The sequence below is a fragment of the Grammomys surdaster genome, unplaced genomic scaffold, assembly GCF_004785775.1.
Source record: "Grammomys surdaster isolate TR1022 unplaced genomic scaffold, NIH_TR_1.0 125832, whole genome shotgun sequence".
Lineage (NCBI taxonomy): Eukaryota > Metazoa > Chordata > Mammalia > Rodentia > Muridae > Grammomys > Grammomys surdaster.
In genome coordinates, this window is record NW_021620660.1 from 1,495,669 (window position 1) to 1,506,179 (window position 10,511).

Below are 10,511 nucleotides of genomic sequence, written 5' to 3' on the forward strand. Positions count from 1 at the left end.
ACACACACACACACACACACACACACACACACACACACACACACACATGCATACACAATGTCTACTATACTAAATATGTGTTTAAGTTACAGTCTATTCTTGGAATTATTATAAAGGTTAATGTCAGATACTCTGGGAAAGGTGGGTTAACTCTACTACTCTTTATGGATATTTCAAGTTAGATACAATTATAAACATAACCTTCAGTCTAAATGAACAAATGTCTTGATGCAGCTAGCGTTGGAGCAGAAATTATTTTAAATGCCCCTCTGCCCAGTATTGGCATTGAAAACTAGACACAAAAACCTACTTGACCAAAGACTGAAGCACTTATACATGGGAGGAAAATGATTTTGTCTTTAAAAGCTGTTCATGCTGACAGAGCTTTTTAGAGGACAAGGGCAGAAGGCTTCCTTTGAACAAACATGTCAACCTGAAGGTCAGGGCAATGCTGCCAGTCAAAACAAGTCTATGATTCTAACCTTGAGTTAAAGAAAGGACACTGTGGCCTCGTTAGCAAAGGATCTGTGGCAGGTTGAAATCCCCTTTTGTCACTCTTGTATATTTTTACGTTTTATTGCTTAAAATATATCACCTAGGGACAGCAGGATAGATCAATAGGTATACATGGACTGGCAGCCTGAGTGATCCCTGAATCTCAAAAGATGGCAGGAGAAATCCTGCGAATTCATGTTTATGCATGTATACATGCACTCTCATGTACACACACACAGAGACACACGCACACAAAGAACTACTGATACCACAATGAAGCCCTAAGAAGAACTCACTAGATCTCCATCCTCATCCTTTTCTTCCAGTTATGAAGTAGCCATATGCCTAGTAACAGCTCATACCCTGTCTTTCTACTGCTGAGATGTGAGAAGAGATGTGTGTGGCTTGCAGGCCTGGCTGGTGAGATGTCCCATTTGCTTCCTCTACCTGTGAGTTGGAATGAAGAAGAAAATTCCCAGGGCATGCCTAGAGCTTTGTGCTGAAGATGGCAGCTGTTATGTGCTCCTGCATATTTCCCTTTCTCCTTCCTCCTCCTTCTACCCCTCCCCCTTCCCCTCCTCCTCCCTCTCCCTTTCCCCCTCCCCCTCCCTCTACCCTTCCCTCTCCCTCTCTTTCTGTCTCTCTCCACCTTTCTGTCTGTCTCCTCCTCCTCTCCTCCCTGCCTCTCTCTCCACCCTCTCTCCAGTTCTTTGAGTCATTGAGTTTGGGCTCCATGTTATACCCTAAAAAGGCAGCAAATCTTGTACAATTTAGCACATTGATAACTCAAACTGAGCTATGCTGGGCACCAGTAACACAGCAACAAATGTGATCACTGATCTTGTCCTCACCACTTTCATGGTCTGCTTGACCTAAATGCATTTTGTCACAGTGTTTATAATACCTTTGTTTCTATCATAGGCCCTGAATAGGAAAGTTAAACATTAATTGCCAAGACACAGAATTCAGAAGGCAATGCATTCTTTCTTTATTCAATGGTACACAAACAAAATGAATCTTAGATTTGTATATAAACATGGCAAGTTTGTTGAAAAGTCAGAACTTACTAGCTGTTTTTCAGATGAAAGGAAAGCTGTAGATCAAGTACAAGGGTGGCACCGAGAAGAACCTGCTCTGATTTCTTGTGATAAAACCTTGATTCTTTATCTTTAAAAAAAAATGGTATTGGGTTGTATTTTGGTGTTTTCTCCATCTGTCTCCATCCTTTTGCCCTTGACCCTTGTAGCCTCCTTTGCACTTTGATGTCACATGAGACCTTCACCCGCCCCCACTTTCTGCACACTCCTTGTTCTCCTCTTGTGGTTTCCTGTCTCCCTTCAAAATCTGTACCTACTCCCCTAAGTCCTTACTTATTATACACATATATTAAAAGTTAAGGGTCCACATATGAAAGAAAAGATGCATTTGTGTCTTTCTGAGACTGGATCACTTCATTTCATATAACCTTTCCAGTTCTGTCCATTTTCCTGCAAATTTCATGATTTTGTTTGTGCTAATGGCTGACTAAAATTCCACTGTGTATATACCACATTCATTCTCTATCCATTCTTCTGTGGGTGGACATCTATGCTGGCTTCATTCTCCTATAGCACTGAATAGTGCATCAGTAAACATGAATGTGCAGATGTCTTTGTGGTAGGATATGGAGTGCTTTGGGTATATGCCCAATATTAATATATCTTAATTATATAATAGTTCTATTCTTTGAGAAACTGGTTTCTGTTGTGCACACACTAGTTTACACTGCCCCCAATAGCAGATCTGCATGCCCAGAACACTTCTTTTTCTTTCCTTATGCAGGAAATTGAATCCAGGCCTTGCTTAAACTAGGAAGGTGTTCCAATCTGAACTATACTGCAGCCTGTGAGATAGATTTTGGACCAAATTGATTTATAATCAGACCATTCGTCTCATCATTGCCTATTGTTTACTCGAGGTCATATTGGCTTCATATTCTACAATGGTAATAAATTAAGCTGGGTGTAAGGGCACACATGCTAGCACTCTCCAGATGCAGGCATGTGAATCACCTCCAGGTCATCCTTCTTCACATGAGACTGTCTCAAAAACAACAACAAAGACCAAAAAGAAAACTACAGAATGACCAGCAACTGATAGATTGGAGTGGAGATCACCCCTTCTTTGTATTTCCCAGCCATCCTGATTTTCTGGCAGTCTGAGTTTTGCACATGAGCCATAAATGCCTTTTTGGCTAGTGAGGGTGTTATAGTTGTCTGGTTCCATGACGCCAGGTGTCTTTGTTAAAGGGATGATAGGGCTCAATATACCTTTATGGCAACAATCATCATTTTAACAAACACAAGTGTGTCTCTATCTATACATCCCCTGATTTGTCTCTTTTAAAGAAAGGAGAATATGGTGTTGAACTTTTCTTTCTTTGCCTCCTAGCAACCAACATTTGTTGTGTTACAGAACATGGAAAGTCTCAGTTCCGTGAAATCTCAAGAAACACCGGAACCTGAAGCTGTTGAGCTGGTATCTTCTGAGAGGTAATTGGAGAATGTTCTTCTCACTCTAGTTTTCAAGGGCATGAATGATTTCCTTCACTAAATGCAATGTGAGTTAGAAGAATTAAAAAAAATAGGAGAAAGAGAGGATTGTATGTAGCGAGAAGTATTTATTGCAAGTTAAGTATTTCGGATACAGACTCTATTACTATGGCAAACAGTTATATCCACATGTGGTTTTTTTTACATGCATAAGGGATAACATTTTTTATTATTTGAAATTTTATAAAATCTATTTTGATTATATTCAACCTCTCTCCTCCAACTTCTCCAGATCCACTCCACTTCCTACATATCCAACTTCATATTTAGTCTTTTTAAAAGACAAACAAGCCCAAGTGTGTTGTCTAAATACTCTTAGGTGTGGGAACTACCACAGAGTGTGGATCACATCCTTAAATAAAATTGACTCTTCTCCTACCAGCTATTGAATGCCAAGAGCTCCTCAGCTGGTGTTGGGACTCCTGGCCCAAACCTCTCAAAGCTGGGATTTTATCTGGCTTGAACATGTGCAGATCTTTGGAGTGCAGTCCCAGATGCTATCAACCTACATGTGTTGCTACACCTGGTATATTAGTGAATTTCCTAGCTTCTTTATTACATTTTAACTTTCTGTTCTACCTTATTTTTTAATTTTATAAGAATTTGGTTCAGAGATACTCTGACCACTTTTAAAATAAATAAAATTATAATATGAATGGATAAAAGAGATTATAAAATAGATGGATGATTCTTGTATTTGTTTTTGTTGTTGATAGCAAAGAAAATGAAAGAGGCAGTAGAGACACTCAGCATTATGAGGTGAGTAGCTAACAAAAGCGAGACCAGTGGTTAGACTTTGCCTTTATTCTTGAGTGTGCTTGGGAAATGGTACTAGCCTGTTGATAATAGCCAGTGAGGTAAGTGACAGGATTGTGTTTAGAAACGCAGGCAGATTATTTTACCCCTTGTAAAGATAAATTGTAATAGCATAGTGATATTTCTCTGGGTATCCCTTTAAACAGTGAAGTCACTAGTTTGCAGTTTCAATGACTTGATGCCTCTTTTAAGTATATAAAACATAAGTAGTAAGCTTTAACTCCTCCATGACAAGAATTGCCTCATTCCTTTTCAAATTAACACAAATTCAGATTAAGCTACTCTGTTGAGTTCCTTTTGTTTCAGACTAAGTAAACCACTCATCTCCGCAGTGGCTGTATATCTAAGTTTTAGTCATCTTCCCGACTTTGTGTATGCGTCACCTTGATGGTGCCGCATTGATTCAAGTCCTCATCTTCTCTTGGGCCTGTTTCTGGTTCAGTTTAGTGTCTGAGTTTTAAATTTATGTCTGTATATCACATCTCCTGTTTCTAAATACGTCCTGCTCCAGTGTCAATTGTAATATGCTTCTGGGAAGAATTAATGCTTTTCTCTAAATACTGTTAAATGTAAATACATTAATAATATAGAGAGAAGTGTCTTTGTAGATGAGTATTTCTTAAAATTTTCTGAGTGATGACCCAATTTATTAATGGAATTATTTAATAACGTCTATTAAATTGTCTTACATATGTTCTATTCTTGAGCATTTAATGACGGCCAGAATCACTGCCCCCACAGAGCATTGAGTCTAGCAGATTAGGAATCCATACACTGTACTAGGTAGAAGTGAGTGGCATGGCTGAGTGGTACAGGGTGTGTATAGAATGTAGAAAGCCTTAGATATGATCTCTACCAGTGAAAACACAAGGAATCAGAAAAATTGGGAATTTTCTTCTTAGAAGGGTGTACACTCACAAGAAACAATTGTAAATTAATGAAAACCTTCCCACTAATGCTGTAGCTTTCTTATATTTCTTTTGTTTGATTCTTGTCATGTATATTTCATCAACATAGACAGAGAGCTGTACATGATGTCTTGTGCCTGGAACCCCAGCACCCAGGAGGCTAAGGCACTAAGAATGACAGTCTGGCTACATAGCAAGACTCTGTCACCCCTCAAAAAACCTAGGTAGAGACTGCATCATTTTCCTTTTTGACTTCCAGCTTCTGCCACTGTGATAATTCCTTCATATCTTATTTCCAACTCAAGTGTCCTTCCTTCCACGGGACCAAAGCAATAGGCTAGGATGCTGGGCTGCTGTTGTCTCTTAGGGAGACCTCTTAGGGTGCATGGTTCTTCTGTTCTCTGCCATCTTCCTTGGCTCACAGAAAGCCCTTTGACATTGGACATAAGCTTAAATCTTGCCAGCCTCCTAGAGATGTCTTCTCAGCTTTTCTGAGATAAAGTGTAGCAGAACAGTCTTGTCAATGAACTTCACGAGAGTACATCATAATCCTAAGTGGCACTCAAACTCACAGTAGCCTCCCTATGACTCTAGTTCACAGCACAATCATTAGGGCAGTTCTTAAATTCTTCTCCTGAGTGCCAGATCTGCTTCTTACGCGCGCCATCCATACGTAGCTCCAGTCAGCAACTGGCTCGCTATAAGCATTCACTTTTAAAAAATACCACCACCATCAGTTAGGAGAAGAAATTAGATGGTGAATTAAAATCAAGGACAAACTCTGAATGTCATCCTTTATCATAGCTAGACCAATGAAGGAAAAGATACTACTTCACAGGATTGAGATTACATTTATTTTGAGAGACTATTTTTATTACTATTCATTATAAAATGGATGATTTGTTTTCCATTTTTAACATACTCTCCCTTGTTTCAGTATAATTTTGTTTTTTCAAATATCAATTGGCTGCTTTAAACATACCTCATGCCAACACTGTTTAGAAAATGATCATGACCCTGTACCTTCATTGCATGTCTTTAATTAGTTTTTTTTATTTAAAAAAAAAAAGGATCTCTAAGAGTCTCAAGGAGGTACCATTCATCAAAAGTTTAACATTCCTTTCTTCTGAGGTTTGAATTAAAATTTATTTAATGACATACAATGAAAAAGGTTCAAAGTCACTTCAAAATGTCACAAAGAAAAGTAACATTCCTTGTGATGGGCATTGGAGAGGTTGGCACTTTAATAAAGTATCTTCCCTGGGCTGTGTGATCAAAGGTAACTTGAGAAAGAGGTAGCATATGTTTCATGACACATGGAACCTAGAGTGTCCTTTCTTTCTGAAACTCATTTAAAATCCCAGGTCACCAGAATAGAAAGCATCCTTACCACTCATGTGCCCCCTTCTAAAATACATGATTGAAAATACGTTTTCAGAGTTGTGCTTACTATGGGGGTGTCTTACACTTCAGATCCTTCTGTAAGCTAAGCATTTTTCTTTAAAGGTTTACTTCTATTGTTTCAATTATACATATGCATGTGAGTCTAGATGCCCAACGGAGGCCACAGATATCAGACCTCCCTACAGATGTAATTACAGGCTGTTGTGCACTGACTGATGTGAGTGCTGGAAACTGAACTTGGGTCTTCTGTAAGAGTAGTAAGCACTCTAAATCACTGAGCCATCTCTACAACCCCAAGCCAAAGAATTTTATATTGTGAAAATATGTTGTACCTTATATAAAGTCTAGACTGTTCAAACAGTAAACTCATGAATCTTTTTGCCATGAAAATGAAACAAGCAAGAATTATTAGCTGTATGGAAGGGCATTGAATTACCAGAGAGAAATGATTTTATTTCAGAATTCTAAGCCAGGAAAGTGTTAAATTCTTTCAAGATATTTTTATGTTCTTTATGCCTTCTAAGCCCACCAATTAAGTGTGATTAGAAGCATGCCTTTGATAACAAACAGGATATTCATCATAAAAGCCTATTTGCCTTTTTTCTCATCCTGCTTCAAAAAAAGTAATTAAACAAAAGAAGGAAAAGGAAGTGAGGAGAAGGGGAGATGTTAAGGCTTGCCATGCAAGACTGAGAGTTGCTTGTCCCACAATCTGAAGTCCAAGCTCTCGATGACCCTGAGAACTAGGACTGACCTACTCACCACACACTGCTGCAGCTTGTGCACACTTGAACCTTGGGACTGTGTTGTGTCTACTCTCCTTTATTATTAGGCCAAACAGTAAATGTTGGTGCTTTCCTGTGTCTTCAGTTAATACTGGTTTTTCCTGGGAAAGCTGCACTGTCCAGCAGCCTCAAGTATTGTCATGCCTCATTCTTACTGTCATCCTCAGCCACTTACCTAAATTCTGTATAGGGAATGGCTTGTGAACTCATCTAACACCCAAAGCTGGGGACAGAAGAGAGCAAAGCAAGCTCGGCTGGACAGGTTCGAGTCTTGACAATGATGAGGCTAAGAGACTGAAGTGAATGGTGTGAACCTACATGCAGAATGCCACCTGAGGGAGGCCCAGGTGGGGAAAGGTGCCTCCAGCACTCAGACCTCCAAAGTTTCTCTTCCACCCAGAATTCTATACCTTATGCATTTGTGAAGTCTATTGCCCAGGACATAATGCATGTTCAATAAACCTTTGCCTAAGGAAGTGGGAAGGGAGTAGAGGCAGGAACAGAAATCTATGTACTCTTGCTGTGGGCAGTCTGTTGTATATGTTTTTGATTTGTATCTCACAACAACCTTAAGATGTCACAATACAGTATTAGAAAAGGGAAAGCTAAGGCTCAAGGAGGCTGATTCACAGGCCTTGACAAAGCAAAGCTGCTATTATACTCAGGGCTCTACCTCCAAAACCCACCCTTACCTGCCTATTATACATGAACCAGGCATTATTCCACTAAGCAAAGATTCTTTGTGTTATCCTATGAAGCAGCATTTTGACGGAGGTCCATTGTGCTCCACATCATAGCATGAAAGATTTCTGAAGTGAAAATTGTGCAATTAATTTACTTTTTGATTGAACTGAAGATAGTAGACATATGTGTAAACAACAAAGTTTAAACCAAAAATATTTCTGTATGTGAGGGTGCTCTTGACAAGTTAACCTGAACTCTTTCTTCTACATCCTTTCCACCCACTCCTGCTGCCTGAGTCAACTGCTCCTGCTGATTAATGGCATGCACACTCTTGGCTGTTTGCTCAATTTTTTCCATGATACATAAATGTCTTCCATGTTTCGATATAGCGTGTTTTACCTTAAATCCAGTCATACGTGCTGTGGCTCCTAGTCCCCTCACTAACAGTTTGGGGGCCTGGCATATTACTCATTGGTCTTTACATGGTACCATATAGCAATGGAAGGAATGGTGGCTTCTGCTTGGCTGTCTCTTTTTTGTACTGTAGGCCTGCAGGCTTTGATTATCATGTCTTAGATCTTCACAAGAACTTTATACGATTATTGAGAAGTACTTATTTACCTTAAGCATGTCCATCTCTCTATCTTACACATTTATAGTCATACAAGCCCATACATTCACACAAAAATTTGACTGATAGTCCCTAAAACATCTAAAATCTGAGTACCAGGTTGAAGCTTTAATCCTTGGTCCACTTAGGCTAATATGACTGTTTCCCAATAGACAGATAAGACACTCAGAATATTGTAGAGCAGTAGTTGGGGTCACATATCAGATATTTATATTATGATTCATAACAGTAGCAAAATTACAGATATGAAGTAGCAACAAAATAGTGTTATGGTTGAGGGTCACCACAACATGAGGAACTGTATTAAAGGGTCACAGCATCAGGAAGGTTGAGAAGTACTGCCATAGAGTATAAAGTCTTGGTGTTTCCTGTAATGCTACTGCTCACCACGACCAGATTGAAGTTTTGTTTTGTTCCCAATGTTAAGAAATGTCAGTCTTCATGCTTCACTCAAGAGAAACAGAATAGCACAAAAGCACCAAGAATTCCTCTGGTGATCACAAAGTGGGTGAGACAGCTCCTAAAAGAAGCTGGGAGGCTTAAATAGCATTTTAAGTATAACAACATCTCCTACATTAATAAATTCACTTATGGTTTCCAGATGTTCTTGGGTTTTATTTTTCAATTAATAATAGGATAACTAAAGATAAATGTTCATTTACCCCCAAAGAAAATATTTTGTATAGATATGTGCTACTTGAAAAGTACATTTTCAAGTAAAAATATTTAAACACAGTTGTTTATGATTTCATGAAAGCTGGAAGAGATATGACAGGCTTAACTTACAATATGCCAAGAGAACAACTTAAGAAGACAATTTTGTTGCAAAAGAATTCATTTAATTGCCATTTTAAACACACACACACACACACACACACACACACACACACACACACACACAAGCACTTAGCTTAAATATCTGTGTTTTAAGGAAGATTTTTCCCTTCCAACATTTCCTAGCCAGGCATGGGTACTACCAATGGCAGAGCTGAATGCAGCTTTATTATTCAAGGTAACTGAATAAATAGAAAAACAATGACAACTGCATATTTTTAGGATAAAATTACATATCACCAACTTGCCAGCTCTTACTTTTACTGGGAGGGAAGATCGTTCTCCCTGTATTCTTGGCTTGTTTTCAGGGTCTGTTTCTCACTCCTAGCTGAGATGAAACACCAAACCCCAGCCATTTGAATTTGCGCAACAATGTTTTAATACCCAGAGTGCCTCCATAAATAGTCTGTTCTCCTCACACTCTAGAGAAAACAGCCCCATTTAATTGATCTAAGCCTGAAGGCTCATAGGAGTGTGGTAGCCCCAGCTTCTCCCCTGCCCTTGCCAGAATGTTTACCTAAGCAGCGAAGACACTGCTTGCCAGACACACCATGTTGCTGCCACAGCCTTAGCAACCGTGGCCAGCTTTTTGTTGTTGTTTACCATTTGATGGGCCATGCTCCTTTAAGAAACATAAACTCCTTCTCCTTCCTGGGCTTAGTCAGTAATCACTCAAGACCTGTCAGCTGCCTGGAGTTATCTGGAGGAGCAGCCTAAGGAAATCATCTTGCCTCTCTCCTCCAAGAAGAAAAGTTAAAGGCTGACAGATGGACAGTGGCTATTTGCGTGAGAGTAGCCAGATAGTGCCCAGGGGGCATCAAGCCCTGGTTTTTATTCTGCAGTGGAAATGTTAGCTGCTGTGGCTTGAGAGGTTGCATTCAGAAGGCGTGGAATCAATGCAGATCTTGTTTTATCTTGGTGAACAGTAGCTATTAGGGGACACTGTGCTGTTATTGCAGAGCCCCACAATGAAGATTCAAGAGAATCCCAGTATAACTGACCCCAAACAACAGAGGAGTCGTGAAGCTGAGGATCAGCAGGAGAGCTTTGTCCCAGATGTGCCCCAGTTGGACCTGACAGTGCTGTGCGAGCAGAAGACCTGGGAAGGTAGGTGATCATCTGCCATTTGGGTTTTGCATTGAAAAAGCATATATGGGTAAATATATACAAGGCATGTGACCGCACGCCTGTGTGGATCAGAGTAAGAGCCATATACAGAAGAAACTGGGTTTCTATTTAAAAAGGAAAGAGAGAGAGAGGGAGGGAGGGAGGGAGGGAGGGAGGAAGAAAGGAAGGTAGGAAGAAAAAAAGCAAAAAAACGAGAAAAAGAAAGATAGAAAGAAAGAAAGAAAGAAGAAAACAC

At 39.6% G+C, this 10,511-nt stretch overlaps 1 protein-coding gene across 1 annotated transcript in view; it reads left to right on the forward strand.

Annotated features, from left to right (window-relative positions):
* Fam13a (family with sequence similarity 13 member A) overlaps positions 1-10,511 on the forward strand; it is a 91,874-nt gene that overhangs the window by 50,270 nt on the left and 31,093 nt on the right. The window contains exons 6-8 of the mRNA XM_028789409.1: positions 2,950-3,026; positions 3,803-3,845; positions 10,108-10,255. Of these exons, the coding sequence (XP_028645242.1) occupies positions 2,950-3,026; positions 3,803-3,845; positions 10,108-10,255 (268 nt within the window). The remainder of the gene's footprint in view (positions 1-2,949; positions 3,027-3,802; positions 3,846-10,107; positions 10,256-10,511) is intronic.